The sequence below is a fragment of the Rhinoraja longicauda genome, chromosome 11 (genome assembly GCF_053455715.1).
Source record: "Rhinoraja longicauda isolate Sanriku21f chromosome 11, sRhiLon1.1, whole genome shotgun sequence".
NCBI classification, from domain to species: domain Eukaryota; kingdom Metazoa; phylum Chordata; class Chondrichthyes; order Rajiformes; family Arhynchobatidae; genus Rhinoraja; species Rhinoraja longicauda.
This window is the reverse complement of record NC_135963.1, coordinates 5,598,737-5,614,534: the sequence shown is the minus strand read 5'-3', so window position 1 is coordinate 5,614,534 and position 15,798 is coordinate 5,598,737. Positions and strand designations below refer to the sequence as shown.

At 48.4% G+C, this 15,798-nt stretch overlaps 1 protein-coding gene across 1 annotated transcript in view; it reads left to right on the top strand.

Annotated features, from left to right (window-relative positions):
• The first annotated feature begins 133 nt into the window (after nucleotides 1–133).
• The window catches only part of LOC144598198 (mitoguardin 1-like), an 18,464-nt gene continuing 2,799 nt past the window's right edge, over nucleotides 134–15,798 (top strand). Inside the window, exons 1-6 of the mRNA XM_078408087.1 lie at nucleotides 134–267; nucleotides 417–459; nucleotides 638–784; nucleotides 3,580–3,790; nucleotides 13,627–13,757; nucleotides 15,396–15,525. Coding sequence (XP_078264213.1) covers nucleotides 677–784; nucleotides 3,580–3,790; nucleotides 13,627–13,757; nucleotides 15,396–15,525 — 580 coding nt within the window. The 5' untranslated portion in view covers nucleotides 134–267; nucleotides 417–459; nucleotides 638–676. The remainder of the gene's footprint in view (nucleotides 268–416; nucleotides 460–637; nucleotides 785–3,579; nucleotides 3,791–13,626; nucleotides 13,758–15,395; nucleotides 15,526–15,798) is intronic.

The following is a 15,798-nucleotide window of genomic DNA, read 5'->3' as shown; positions in this document are numbered from 1 at the left end:
CTTGGGTTTAAACCAGAGTCTGCAGTTCCTTCCCATACCACCACCGCTTTGCAGCTGGGATGTTTGCTGAACTAGGAAGTAGTGAGGCCCTCCACCAACCTTCTCCATTCATTCTACAGGCGGACTCCTCTCATTCCGCCCGCATCACTTCTCTCCCCTCCCCTCCCCTCAAACCTTGCCCACATCTCTCCCACACGCAGTCACAAGGCAAAGAGAAACACGCTCCACCTCCCGTTCCTGTGGTTTATGCACGCTGGAGAGACACTGGTATGTATATTGATGATGCCTGGTGCATTAATGCGTCTGGGGGGGGGGGGGGGGGAAACATTGTGACGATTGATCTTTGCAACCAGAGAGAAAAAACCCCATTTAAATCTTCAACCTGTATTTTATGTTGCTGCTGTCTGTGTAAACAGATTTCAGGGAGAAGACAGGACCAAAGGTGCAATATCAAGCAAGGTAGGGTTATAAAAAATAAATGCATCAATAATATCTCTAGATATCCGCTTGCAAATATTAGTAGTTAGGTTCCATGGTGATATTGACAATTGTGAATGAGGTCAGTGCAAAAATCTTTTTAAAGCATGCAATTGCTAACGTCTGCACCCTGCATCTGATACTCATTGCAACTTGATAGGTCCGCCGGTAGGCTGGAAGGGGATGGAAAATAGAAGATATGCAAGATTTATCCAGGGAAACCGTTAACGATGGGCGGCACACTTTGAGGGAGCTTGCGCGGCGGGCGTTGGATGTGTCCTTGAATCTGTACAACTCCCTCCCAGAGGTAAGTTCACCCCGGCGTGTGTCTGGAGCCAGTGAAGTTGCCCACCTCTCTCTTTCAGTAAGGGGTCATCTGTACATCAGACTTCTGGATGAGTGTTTCTTTTTGGAATTGTAGGCAGGAAACATGTTCCCAATGTTGGGGGAGTTCAGAACCAGGGGCCACAGTTTAAGAATAAGGGGTAGGCCATTTAGAACTGAGATGAGGAAAAACTTTTTCAGTCAGAGAATTGTGAATCTGCGGAATTCTCTGCCTCAGAAGGCAGTGGAGGCCAATTCTCTGAATGCATTCAAGAGAGAGCTAGATAGAGCTCTTAAGGATAGCGGAGTCAGGGGGTATGGGGAGAAGGCAGGAACGGGGTACTGATTGAGAATGATCAGCCATGATCACATTGAATGGCGGTGCTGGCTCGAAGGGCCGAATGGCCTCCTCCTGCACCTATTGTCTATTGCAAGACTATACCTACACTCAGCGATGTTAGTTTGCACAGAACGTGTAATTTGCAACCCAGGACATCCTTGGAGATAGACAGAAAATGCTGGAGTAACTCAGCAGGAAGGGAGGAAAGAATGGGTAACGTTTTGTGTCAGCTCAGAAGGAATGGGCAACATTTCGGGGTCGAGACCCTTCTTCAGACTACTGTACTTTGAAGAAGTTCACCTCCCGCTGCGAAATCTCCTCAAGGTGTGCCTACTTTGAAGAAGTTCTCCTCTCCCTCATTCGCTCTCTCCAGAGATGCTGCCCGTCCCACCGAGTCACCCCTGCGTTGTGTGTCTATCTTCGGTGTAAACCAGCATCTGCAGTTCCTTCAAAACTTTCACGGAGACACAAAGAACTGCAGATGCTGGTTTGCGAAAAAAATCCCCACAAAGTGCTGGAGTAACTCAGCAGGTCCGGCAGCATCAAGAAGACATGGATAGGTGATGATTTGGATCAGGACCATTATTCAAACCCATCCTCTCCCTCCCCCTCCCTCTTCCCTGTGCCTCACTTGGATGCACACCCCATTTCTCCCGTAGTCCTGTTCCCCCCCCCCCCCCCCCCCCCCCCCCCTTGTCCACATCCACCTCTATCCCTTCCTCTGAAGATAGTCACAAAATGCTGGAATAACTCAGTGGGTCAGGCAGCATCTCTGGAGAGAAGGACTGGGTGACGTTTCGGGTCGAGACCCTTCTTCAGACTGAACCCGAAACTTCAGTTTCGACCCAAAACCTCACCTATTCCTTTTCTCTAGAAATGCTGCCTGACCCGCTAGAGTTACTCCAGCATTTTGTGTCTATCTGCAGGAGAATGAGATTGAAAGATAGATCAGCCGTGATCGAATGGCAGTGCAGACTCAATGGGCTGAATGGCCTAATTCTTCTCCTATGTCTTATGATCTAAAATATTTACCTTCATCATTTCCAAGTTAATATTCCTGGGACTCCCTTTCCATCTGCACCTTGAGCTCATCTACACTAGGATTAGATTGGTGTATCGCAGCTCACCCCACCTTTCATAAGGTCAATTCAAGATGGGGAATAATTGCTGTCTTTCAATTACTTGTCATTTGCAATGGGTCCCGAGGAGGTTTACAAGAATGATCGTGGGGATGAGTGGGTTAAGATATGATGAGCGTTTGACAGCACTGGGCCTGTGCTCGCTGGAGCTTAGAAGGGGTGAGGAGGGATCTCATTGAAACTTACCGAATAGTGAAAGGCCTGGATAGAGTGGATGTGGGGAGGATGTTTCCACCAGTGGGAGAGTCTAGGACCAGAGGGCACAGCCTCACAATTAAAGGACGTACCTTTAGAAAGGAGATGAGGAGGAATTAATTTTGTCGGAGGGTGGTGAATCTGTGGAATTCATTGCTACAGATGGCTGAGGAGGTCAAGTCATTGGAGGTTTTAAAAGCGGGGATTTACAGATTTTTGATTAATAAGGGTGTCAGGAGTAGACACAAAATGCTGGAGTAACTCAGTGGTCAGGCAGCATCTCTGGAGGGTCTAAAGGAGGGTCTCGACCCGAAATGTCACCCGTTCCTTCTCTCCAGAGATGCTGCGTGTCCCGCTGAGTTACTCCAGGATTTTGTGCCTACCCTCGATTTAAACCAGCATCTGCAGTTCTTTCCCACACAGAGTGTCAGTGGTTATGGGGCGAAGGCAGGAGAATGGGGTTGGGAGGGAAAGATAGACCAGCCACGATTGAATGGCAGAGTGGACTTGATGGACCGAATTGCCTTATTCTGCTCCTAGAACCTATGAAAAATTAGAACAACGAAGCTTGTCATTTACCTGGAGTAGGGGAATCAAGAACCAGACGACATGGGTTTAAGGTGAGGTCGGGGGGGGGGGGGGGGGAGGGAAGATTTAATGGTAACTGCAGGGGCAATGTTTTTAAACCAGGGGAGGTGGGTGTATGGATTAGGCTGCCAGAGGAGGTAGTTGAAGCAGGTGCTATCTCAACGTTTATAAAACACTCGGGCTGGTACTTGGATGGGTTTCGAGGGATATGGGCCAAACGCAGGCAGGTAGGACTAGTGTAGATGGGGCATGTTGGTCAGCGTCGGCAAGTGGGCTGAAGTTGCTGTTTCTGTATGATTATGATGGAAAGATTTAGAAGGATATGGGCCACATAGAGGCAAGTGGGAACCAGTGTAGATGGGGCATGTTGGTCGGCGTGGGCAAGTTGGGCCGAAGGGCCTGTTTCCATGCTGTAGTATGTCTCTATTGCTTGGAGGTGAGATCAAAAGATGATCTCGTCGAAACACTCCACCAGTAAAGCCCCTATGTTTGTTCCTTCCTTCCCCCCTGCATTAGGTAAAACTCTCCCCTCTTGTGAGGAAACTCTTCCTGATCTCTGTGGTGGGGGCGACGTCCTTCGCCATTTTGGCCCATCAGTTGAAACGAAAACGCGGGAAGAAGCAGGAGGATGAGGAAGAGGAAGTGCAGGAGGTGGTGAAGTTGCGGCTGCCATGGGAGCAGGAACTCTTTATTCCAGACTTTTCCAGGATGGCAGCATCGGAGAAAGGTAAGAGGAAACGTTTTTCTTTTTTCGGTTTAGTTTAGAGATACAGGGCAGGGGATAGGCTCTTCCACTCACTGAACCCCGCGCCGACCAGCGGTCACCCCGTACGCTAGCACTATCCCACGCACACTCGGGACAATTTACAACTTGTACCAAAGCCAATTAACCTACAAACCCGCGGGTCTTTGGAGTGTGGGAGGAAACCGGAGCACCCGGAGAAAACCCACGCAGGTCACGGGGAGAACGTACAAACTCAGTATGGACTGCGCCCGTGGTCACGAAGGAACCCGGGTCTCTGTTGCTGTGAGGCAGCAACTCTACCGCTGCGCCCCTTTTTCTTTCATTGATCCTTGTTGATAGAAACATAGAAAATAGGTGCAGGAGTAGGCCACTCGGTCCTTCGAGCCTGCACCGCCATTAAATATGATCATGGCTGATCATCCAACTCAGTATCCTGTACCTGCCTTCTCTCCATATCCCCTGATCCCTTTAGCCACAAGGGTCATATCTAACTCCCTCTTAAATATAGCCAGTGAACTGGCCTCAACTACCTTCTGTGGCAGAGAATTCCACAGATTCACCACTCTCCATTCAATCCATCATGAGTCACAGATAATTTCTGAGTTTGGCAATGTTTTCTTGCCTTACATTAGTGTTGAAAAAGGAAAAGAAAGCACGCGTTTTATCTGGCTTTCATTTCATTTAACAGCATTTATTGTCCATCCTTAATTTCCCTCTGATACTTGTTAAAACTGGGGTACATTGTGAGAGATGGACACAAAGTGCTGGAGTAACTCAGCGGCTCAGCGCAGCATCTCTGGAGATAAAGGAATAGGTGATGTTTCGTGGGTCGGGACTCTTCTTGATTAATAATAATAATAATAATAATAATACATTTTATTTGTATAGCGCTTTTCATATACTCAAAGACGCTTTACAGAGATTTTGAGAACATAGGGAAATGAATAAATAGATAAATAAGTAAATAAATAAATGAACAGAGAAAGGAGACAGAAGGTGAGGTGACCTTCAGTGGTTGAAGGCAGTACTGAACAGGTGAGACTTCAGCGATGTTTTGAATGTGGTGAGTGTGGGGGAGTCTCTAACGGTTTGGGGTAGTGAGTTCCATAGGGTGGGAGCAGCGATGGAGAAAGCCCTGTCCCCCCAGGATCTGAGTTTAGTCCGGATGTGGGGGGATAGGAGATTGGCAGCGGCAGAGCGGAGGGTGCAGGTGGGAGTGTGCCTGTGGAGGAGGTCGGTCAGGTAGGATGGGGCCAGGTTATGGAGGGCTTTGTAGGTTATGAGGAGGATTTTGTACTGGATTCTCTGGGGGATGGGGAGCCAGTGGAGTTTATAAAGGACGGGGGTGATATGGTCACGGATCGAGGTGTGTGTGAGTAGACGGGCAGCGGAGTTTTGAATGTATTGAAGTTTATTGATGATTTTTGAGGGTGCGCCATAGAGGAGGCTGTTGCAGTAGTCCAGACGGGAGGTGATGAAGGCGTGGATGAGGGTTTCTGCAGCTGTGGAGGAGAGGGATGGACGGAGACGGGCAATGTTTTTGAGGTGGAAGAAGGCTATCTTTGTGATGTGTTTGATGTGTTTGTCGAAGGAGAGGGTTTGATCAAGGATGATTCCAAGATTCCGGATGTGAGGTGAGGTGGATACTGGGAGACCATCAATGATTAATGAGGCTGATGTTTCTTCTCGAGTGGATTTGCCAAAATGGAATGCTATCTTTGCATTTTCACCAAAGTAATTCATCGTAACTGTGGGCCAGTTTTGCTTTGCCATGGTTTAAGAGATCAGCCATTCCAAAATCCAAAATCCAAAATAGCTTTATTTGTCATTCGTACAGAACGAGATTACTTAGCCAGCAGTACAAAAAACAACACAAGACACAACCCCAACACAAACATCCATCACAGTGACTCCAAACAACCCCTCACTGTGATGGAGGCCAAAAACTTCCCCTCTCTCTTCCCCCATGCCCCTCCCACGTACAGACAACTTGACCCCTACCGAGGCGACCGACCCGCACAGCCCCGCAAGGAGATGGAAAGTCGACGCGGCCGATCTTGGACACAAAATGCTGGAAATAACTCAGCGGGACAGGCAGCATCTCTGGATAGAAGGATTGGGTGACGTCACCCAGTCCTTCTATCCGGGAGATGCTGCCTTTCCCGCTGAGTTTCTCCAGCATTTTGTGTCCATTTTTGGTGTAAACCAGCATCTGCAGTTCCTTCCAACGCACAGCGTCCATCTATTTATTTGTGCCTGACTGAAGCTTCACTTGGTTATCCACTTTGGTGGAAAGAACAGGAAGGCAGATTATTATCTGAATGCTGTCAAGTTAGGAAATAGGGAAGTACGAAGAGATCTGGGTGTCCTTGTTCATCAGTCACTTAAAGTTAGCATGCAGGTACAGCAGGCAGTGAGGAAAGCTATTGGCATGTTGGCCTTTATGACAAGAGGAGTTGAGTATAGGAGCAAAGAGGTCCTTCTGCAGTTGTACAGGGCCCTAGTGAGACCACACCTGGAGTATTGTGTGCAGTTTTGGTCTCCAAATTTGAGGAAGGATATTCTTGCTATTGAGGGCGTGCAGCGTAGGTTTACTAGGTTAATTCCTGGAAAGGCGGGACTGTCATATGTTGAAAGACTGGAGCGACTACGCTTGTATACACTGGAATTTAGACGGATGAGAGCAGATCGTATTGAAACATATAAGATTATTAAGGGATTGGACACATTAGAGGCAGGAAACATGTTCCCAATGTTGGGGAAGTCAAGAACCAGGGGCCACAGTTTAAGAATAAGGGGTAGGCCATTTGGAACGGAGATGAGGAAAAACCTTTTCAGTCAGAGAGTTGTAAATCTGAGGAATTCTCTGCCTCGGAAGGCAGTGGAGGCCAATTCTCTGAATGCATTCAAGAGAGAGCTAGATAGAGCTCTTAAGGATAGCTGAGTCAGGGGGTATGGGGAGAAGGCAGGAACGGGGTACTGATTGTGAATGATCAGCCATGATCACATTGAATGGGGGTGCTGGCTCGAAGGGCCGAATGGCCTCCTCCTGCACCTATTGTCTATTGTACACCACAATAAATTTAGTGCGAGTGCGTGCATTCATGACGTTCTTCTTTCTGAAATTTAATTATTCATGCTTGGAGAGCAGATTGTGAAACACGTGCACTGCCCAAGTGCCTCAATTAGTTGCTGAGGGAAAGAAAGCACTTACGTCTACATTCCGCATTCAACATCGGGCAGCCCCAAGGGATTTGCAACCAATAAAAGTGGGTTTTTTTCCGGAAGCGCAACGAACTGCAGATGCTGAAGATTTGAGTAAAACACAAAGGTGCGGCACGGTGGCGCAGCGGTAGAGTTGCTGCCTCACAGCACCAGAGACCCGGGTTCCATCCTGACCTCTGGGTGCTGTCTGCACGGAGTTTGTACGTTCTCCCCGTGACCTGCGTGGGTTTTCTCCAGGTGCCCCGGTTTCCTTCCAAAGATGTGCAGGTTTGTAGGTTATTTGGCTTCTGTGAATTGTCCCTGGTGTGTAGGATAGAACTAGTGTGTGGGTGATCGCTGGTCGGCGTGGACTCGGTGGGCCGAAAGGCCTGTTTCCATGATGTATCTCTAAACTAATCAAAACGTAGTGCTGGAGTAACTCAGCGGGTCAGGAAACATAGTGTAAGAAAATAACTGCAGATACTGGTACAAATCAAAGGTATTTATTTCCCAAAATGCTGGAGTAACTCAGCGCGTCAGGCAGCATCTCAGGAGAGAAGGAATGGGTGACGTTTCGGGTCAAGACCCTTCTTCAGACTTATGTCAGGTGCGCGGGACAAAGGAAGGATATAGGTGGAGACATGAAGATAGAGGGAAAACTGGGAAGGGGGAGGGGAAGAGAGGGACAGAGGAACTATCTAAAGTTCGAGAAGTCAATGTTCATACCGCTGGGCTGCAAACTGCCCAGGCGAAATATGAGGTGCTGTTCCTCCAATTTCCGGAGGGCCTCACTATGGCACTGGAGGAGGCCCATGACAGAAAGGTCAGACTGGGAATGGGAGGGGGGGTTGAAGTGCTCAGCCACCGGGAGATCAGGTTGGTTAAGACAGACTGAGCGAAGGTGTTGAGCGAAGCGATCGCCGAGCCTGCGTTTGGTTTCGCCAATGTAAAGAAGTTGACATCTAGAGCAGCGGATGCAATAGATGAGGTTGGAGGAGGTGCAGGTGAACCTCTGTCTCACCTGGAAAGACTGTTTGGGTCCTAGGATGGAGTTGAAGGGGGAGGTAAAGGGACAGGTGTTGCATCTCCTGCGGTTGCTGGGGAAAGTGCCCGGGGATGGGGTGGTTTGGGTAGGGAGGGACGAGTGGACCAGGGAGTTACGGAGGGAGCATCAGGATCCTTCTTCAGACTGAAGAGTTTGAAGAAGGGCTCCCAACCTGAAATGTTACAGAACCGCATCCTCCAGAGAATGTTGGAATGGACTCAGTGGGCTAAAGGGCCTTGTTCCATGCTGTATCTCTAAACTAAACCAAGATGCGGTCTGAGTAGCAACGTATTTTGGAAGTGTGGTCGTTGTCATTTGATTGTAGTAAAATGCCACAACTTGTACCTTGTAACTAATCAGATTGTGCTCTTTTACAATGCCTCTGGAATCACTAGCTGGTTGTTCTAAATATTCCCAGATAGAGCCCTGGTTTCACGTTTAATGCCTGCTGTTCTGGTCGCTCTATTGCAGGAAGGATGTGGAGTGCTTTGGAGAGGGTGCAGAGGAGGTTTACCAGAAAGCTGCCTGGACTAGAGAGTTTCAGCTACAGGGAGAGGTTGGATGGACTTGGATTTTTTGCTCTGGAACGTCAGAGGTTGAGGGAAGACTTGATAGAGATATATAAAATGATGAGAGGCAGAGATAGGGTAGACAGTCAGAACCTCTGTCCCATGGTGGAAATGTCCAACACTGGAGGACATATCTGTAAGGTGAGAGGGGGAAAGTTTAGTGGAGCTGTGCTGGGTAAGTATTTTTCATACAGAGTGTATTGGGGGCCTGGAACGCATTGCCAAGGGTGGTGGTGGAAGCAGAGGCTTTTAAGGGTAGGGTTGCCAACTGTCCCGTATTAGCCGGGATATCCCGTATTTTGGGCTAAATTGGTTTGTCTCGTAAGGGACCACCTCTTGTTCATATTAGGCCCGGAAGGCGCTGTAGGCCCGGACAGTGTAGGCCCGAACAGTGTAGGCCTGGAGGCCTGGGCGCCGCCTCACGGAGGTTGCATAGCAACCCGCCTCCCGGCCCGGGCGGCCATCATTGTTGGAGGGGGAGCATGTGGCCGCTGGCTGGGTGCGGTCACGTGGGGCGCGGGGCGGTGATGTCACCTTGTCCCATATTTGGGAGTGAGATAGTTGGCACCCCTATTTAAGGGACTTTTAGACAGACACATGGAAGCGCAAGGAAAAGAGGCATATGGGTCATGTTCAAGTTGATGAGATCAGTTCAACTTGGCATCATGTTCGGTACAAACATTGTGTTCCTGTTCCATGTTCTATGTCCCTTCATGAAATGGGACCTCCTGTGGTACAATTCTCACTCTGTGCTTTGACTAAACTTTTTTTATCGTGATTGGAGGAACAGCATCTCATATTTCGCTTGGCAGCTTACAACCCAGTGGTATTAATCTTGATTTCTCTCACTTCAAGTAACCCTTGCTTTCCCTCTCTCTCAGTCCCTCCCCATCCCAGTTCATTGAATAGTTCTACTGTCCTCCTGATTAAATATTGATTGTATGCCGCACCTTCCCCTCAGCTAACAATGAACCATTCTACATTTCCTTGATCAACATCCACTGTGATCTGTCATTCTCACACCTTTCCCTTCTATGTCCCTCTCCCCTGTCTGAAGAAGGGCCTCGGCCCGAAACATCACCCACTCCTGCCTGTCCCGATGAGTTACTCCAGCACTTGGTGTCTATACTGTATCTTTTTTTAACCCACAGTGTTGTTGAACAAGCCACCAGAGAAAATAATGCACACCACCAGATTCAGGGACAGTTTCTTCCCTGCTGTTAACAGACAACTGAACCATCCTACCACAACCAGAGAGCAGTGCTGAACTACTATCTACCTCTTTGATGACCCTCGGACTATCCTTGATTGGACTTTGCTGGCTTTACCTTGCACTAGACGTTATTCCCTTATCATGTGCCTGCACACTGTAAATGCATTGGTTACAATCATGTATTGTCTTTCTGCTGACTGGTTAGCATGGAACAAAAGCTTTTCACTGTACCTCGGTACATGCGACAATAGAAATATAGAAAAATAGGTGCAGGAGTAGGCCATTTGGCCTTCGGGCCAGCACAGCCATTCAATATGATCATGGCTGATCATCCAAAATCAGTAATCTTTTCCTGCTTTCTCCCCATACCCTTTGATTCCGTTAGCCCGAAGAGCTAGATCTAACTCTCTCTTTGTCTAACATAGAAAAATAGAAACATAGAAAAATAGGTGCTGGAGTAGGCCATTCAGCCCTTCGAGCCAGAATCCAAAATCAGTACCCCATTCCTGCCTTTTCCCCATATCCCTTCATTCCTTTAGCCCTCAGAGGTAAATCTAACTCTCTCTTGAAAACATCCAGTGAATCGGCCTCCACTGTCTACTGTGGCAGAGAATTACACTGATTCACAACTCTCCGGGTGAAAAAGTTTTTCCTTGTCTCAGTCTTAAATGGCCCACCCTTTATTCTTAAACTATGACGCCTGGTTCTGGACTCCCCCAACATCGGGAACATGTTATTGTTTATTAACAATAAACTAAACTGAACTGAATCAAGTGGCATTGGTGGGTGTAGGAAACAGTTTGCTCTGTGTCCAGAGTGAGAAGGCAGTACCGAGAAGAGGAGGGAGTATAAATTGGGGAGGGGTGGTGGGTGGAGGGAGTGACGCGACCATCAGACCTGTTGGAAACAAATGGTCTGTTCCTCTCCTAAAACTGCTTGCTAGTCCAGCCATTAATAATCCCTTGGGAGACCCATTGCCGTCACTGGCATATGGCACTTAAAGCAGATCAATTCTAGTCCTTCTGTTGAGAGTCAGGGAAGGTCGAGGGGCTTGAAGCACCTCTGTACTTGAGCCACCGATTCTCTACCAAAGGGCTCGCCACATGCCCAACTCTGACTGTGTGTGTGTGCGTGTGGAGTTTGTATTTTTTCCCCTGTGACCGGGTGGGTTTTCTCCAGGTGCTCCGGTTTTCTCTCTCACTCCAAAGGTGTACAAGTTTGTAGGTTAATTGACTTCTGTCACTTCTCCGGAGTGTGTAGGATGGTGCTGGTCAGCGCGGACTTGGTGGGCCGAAGGGCCTGTTCCTGCGTTGTATCTCTAAAGCCCAAAGTCAAAACACAAAGAACTACAATCTCCAATTTGTATGTTTTCCTTTGCTCTACCAATTGGACTGAGTTCAGCTGGGCGACACGGTGGCGCAGCAGTAGAGTTGCTGCCTTGCAGTGCTTGCAGTGCTGGAAACCCGGGTTCGATCCTGGCTAAGGGTGCTGTCTGTACGGTGTTTGTACGTTCTCCCTATGACCGCATGGATTTTCTCTGACATCTTCGGTTTCCTCCCACACTCCAAAGACGTGCAGGGTTGTAGGTTTATTGGCTGGGTATAAGTGTAAATTGTCCCTGGTGTGTGTAGGATAGTGTTAATGTGCGGGGATCACTGGTCGGTACGGACTCAGTGGGCTGACGGTCCTGTTTCTGCGCTGCGTCTCTGAACTAAACTAAACAATCCACAGATTCACTGGCGTCTGGCTAAAGAAATTCCTCATTTTCTTCGGCAACCAGTGAAGGGATTTTCATCTGAAATTTGAAAAATGAAAGGTTTTGATGGGATAGTGTAGTTTCTTTGTGCTATGGCTTTATTACATGAGTTCTCGGAGCAGAATTAGGCCATTTGGCCCATCAAGTCTACTCTGCCATTCCATCATGGCCGATCTAACTTTCCATCTCAGTCCCATTCTCCTGCCTTCCCACAGCAACCTTTGACACTCTTACTAATGAAAAACCTATCAATGTCCGTTTTAAAAATACCCAACCACTGGGCATCAACAGACAGCTGTGGGAATGAATTCCACAGATTCACCGCACTCTGGCGAACGAAATTCCTCCTCATTTTGTTTTGCCAATCAATGAAGGGCTTTTCACCTGCAGTCTCCCAAGTTTGAAAAGTGAAACGTTTTAGTTTAGTCCAGTTTTGGGATACAGTGCGGAAACAGACCCTAGGGCCCACTGAGTCCATGCTGAACAGCAATCCCCCATTCACTCGTGCTATCACAGTGGGGACAATTTACAATCTGCACCGAAGCCAATTAACCTACAAACCTGTACGTCTGTGGGACGTGGCTGGAAACCGGAGTATCCGGGGAAAACCAGCTCTGTCACGGGAAGAAAGTTCAAACTCCGTATAGATAGCACCCGTAGTGAGGATCGAACCTGGGTGTCAGGCGCTGTAAGGCAGCAACTCGACCGCTGCACTAAAGTGCCACCCTTGATGGGTTAGTGTGGTTTGTTGAGCAACGGCTAGATATGCAGAATTGCAGTCAGAATGGGTTATAAGGCTACCGTCTACTTTGTCAATGTGATTGGGTTTAAATGCCACAGACCGGATGTCCACAGCAGGAGACTCTGATAATGGAGCACATGGGGCAGTGTCCTCAGAAGAGGCCCTTCACAGGGCTGATGAGGTGACTGCACTCTCTCAGTGCCCTGTGTTTTGGCTGTGATGGGCAATTGTCTCCCAAGAACCAAAACAATAAGAATCAATGTTCTCTGAATAAACAAAGAACTGCAGATGCTGTTTAGTACACAACAGGACGCAAAGAGCCGGCGTAACTCAGCAGGTCGAGCAGCATCTATGGAGAGTATGGATAAATTCATAAGTTATAGGCCGAATGGCCTAATTCTGCTCCTATCATGTCTACTCCGCCATTCAATCATGCTTGCTTTATCTTTCGCAATCAGCCCCATTCTCCTGCCTTCTCCTCATAACCCCTGACACTCTTACTAATGAAGAATATGTCAATCTCCGCCTTAAAAATACTCATTGACTTGCCCTCCACAGCCGTCTGTGGCAATGAATTCGACAGATACACCTCCCTCTGACTTAAATTCCTCCTCGTCTCCTTTCTAAAGGTAGGTCCTTTTACTCTGAGGCTGTGGCCTCTGGTCCTAGACTCTCCCACTAGTGGAAACATCCTCTCCACATCCACTCTATCCAAGCCTTTCATTATTGGTTGAGTTTCAATGTGGCCCCCCCCCCCCCCCCTCCGTCCTTCCAAACGGGAGAAAGGCCGCGACCCTAAACGTCACCCCTCCATTTTCCCCAGAGATGTTGCCTGACATAGAAACATAGAAAATAGGTGCAGGAGTAGGCCATTCGGCCCTTCGAGCCTGCACCGCCATTCAATATGATCATGGCTGATCATCCAACTCAGTATCCCGTACCTGCCTTCTCTCCATACCCCCTGATCCCTTTAGCCACAAGGGCCACATCTAACTGTCCAACCCTTTAAGAATTTTGTAAGTTTCTATAAGATCCCCCCTCAATCTTCTAAATTCCAGCGAGTACAAGCCGAGTCTATCCAGTCTTTCTTCATATGAAAGTCCTGCCATCCCAGGAATCAATCTGGTGAACATTCTCTGTACTCCCTCTATGGCAAGAATGACTCGCTGAGTTACTCCAGCATTTGGTGTCCATCTTTGTTCTTCTGCGCCATGGCGAGCTACGTGTCTCGCCGTGGTGGTGGTGGACTGGCGATGGTGTGGTGACGGGCTTACGACGTGTCTTTGCAGGTTCCAGTTGCGCCAGCAGTCGGCAGAACCTGAGCCTGTCCTTGCAGTCGAAGGGTTCACACTCTTGCAACACGTATCCGTCTGCCGGGCTGCTCAGCAGGTACTCCGGCTCAGTCCAGAGCCTGGCTTCGGTGAGTACTGTAGCGTGAAAGAAAACCTTAAAGCACAGCGCAAAGATCGGGTAAGACCATCGCGACTTCATTCAAGTGCGCCAAATACAGCGATCACAGCGAGCAATCCAGGAGATTGCTGAACGATTGAACAAAGATTCGAGCCAGCACCAAAATTTAATATGACCATGGCTGATCATCCAGAATCAGTACCCTGTTCCTGCTTTTCCCCCATATCCCTTGATTCCGCAAGCCCGAAGGACTATATCCAACTCTCTCTTGAATACATCCAGTGAATTGGCCTCCACTGCCTTCTGTGGCAGAGAATTCCACAGATTCACAACTCTCTGGGTGAAAATGTTTTTCCTCATCTCAGTCCTAAATGGACTACCCCTTATTCTTAAACTGCGACCCCAGGTTCTGGACTCCCCCAACATCGGGAACATTTAAGGACCAGTCTCACCCTGGCCACCCCCTCTTAGTTAATTGGCTTTGGTCAAAATTATAAATTGCCCCTAGTGTGTAGGATAGTGCTAGTGTACGGGGTGATCGCTGGTTAGTTCGGACTCAGTGGGCTGAAGGGCCTGTTTCCACAATGTATATCTAAAGTCTAAAGGATCAGTGTAACAATGGGTGAAAGACTCACTGTTTGCACTGTAAGTCTATGATCATTAAGGAAGGCTAACATTTATTTCGAGAGGTCTAGAATACAAAAAAAAAGGAGATGTAATACTGAGGCTCTATAAGGTGCTGGTCAGACCACATTTGGAGTATTGTGAACAATTCTGGGCCCCATATCTGAGGAAGAATTTGTTTAGTCAGAGGGTGGTGAATCTGTGGAATTCATTGCCACAGAAGGCTGTGGAGGCCAAGTCAATGGATATTTTTAAGGCAGAGATAGATAGGGTTGGAACCTTTCTTAATTAGTACTGGTGTCGGGGGTTATGGGGAGAAGGCAGGGGATGGGGTTAAGAGGGAAAGATAGATCAGTCATGATTGAATGGCAGAGTAAATTGGTGGTGCAGCAGTAGAGTTGCAGCCCTACAGTGAATGCAGTGCCGGAGACCCGGGTTCGATCCCGACTGCGGGCGCTGTCTGTACGGAGTTTGTACGTTCGCCCCGTAACCTGCGTGGGTTTTCCCCGAGATCTTTGGTTTCCTCCCACACTCCAAAGACGTACAGGGTTTGTAAGTTAATTGGCTTAGTAAATGTAAAAATTGTCCCTAGTGGGCATAGGATGGTGTTAATGTGCGGGGATCGCTGGTCGGCGCGGACCCGGTGGGCCGAAAGGGCCTGTTTAACTGAGGAAAGAAAACTGCGGGTGCTGGTTCAAATCAAAGGTAAAACGCTGGAGTAACTCAGCGGGTCAGGCAGAATCTCTGGAGAGAAGGAATGGGTGACGTTTCGGGTCGAGACCCTTCGACCCGAAACGTCACCCATTCCTTCTCTCCAGAGATGCTGCCGCTGTCCCGCTGAGTTACTCCAGCATTTTGTGTCTGTCTACCTGAACTAAACGTGATGGGTCGTATGGACTAATTCTGCTCCTATCACTTGTGAAGTTATGAACGTTCCCTTGGGGTTGGTTGCGGGAAGCATACCGTGTTGTTCGATGTTTGGAGGGGCCATTGAAGACATGACGAGCCTGTCCTTTGTACGCAGGCACAGAGTGTGAACTCCTCCCAGAGCTGTCTCTGCGCCGGATCCAGCCTGTGGGACAAGGTGGCGGACGACAATGAAATCAACCTGGTTAACATGCCGGTCACAACTCCCGAAAACCTGTACCTGATGGGTAAGTGACTGGGAGAATGGGCACTTGCTTGTAACCGCCCACGGACCGGAAAGGAAAATGAAATTATACAAATAAAGAACTTGCATTTCCGTAGCACCTTGTGGTGCCATGTAGCCATGTAAATAATTCTGAATGTGTAGATTCTGATTTAAACCGAAGGTAGACACAAAATGCTGGAGTAACTCAGCAGGTCAGGCAGCATCTCTGGAGAGAAGGAATGGGTGACGTTTTGGGTCGAGACCCTTCTTCAATAATTCTGAATGCTGGATTGAA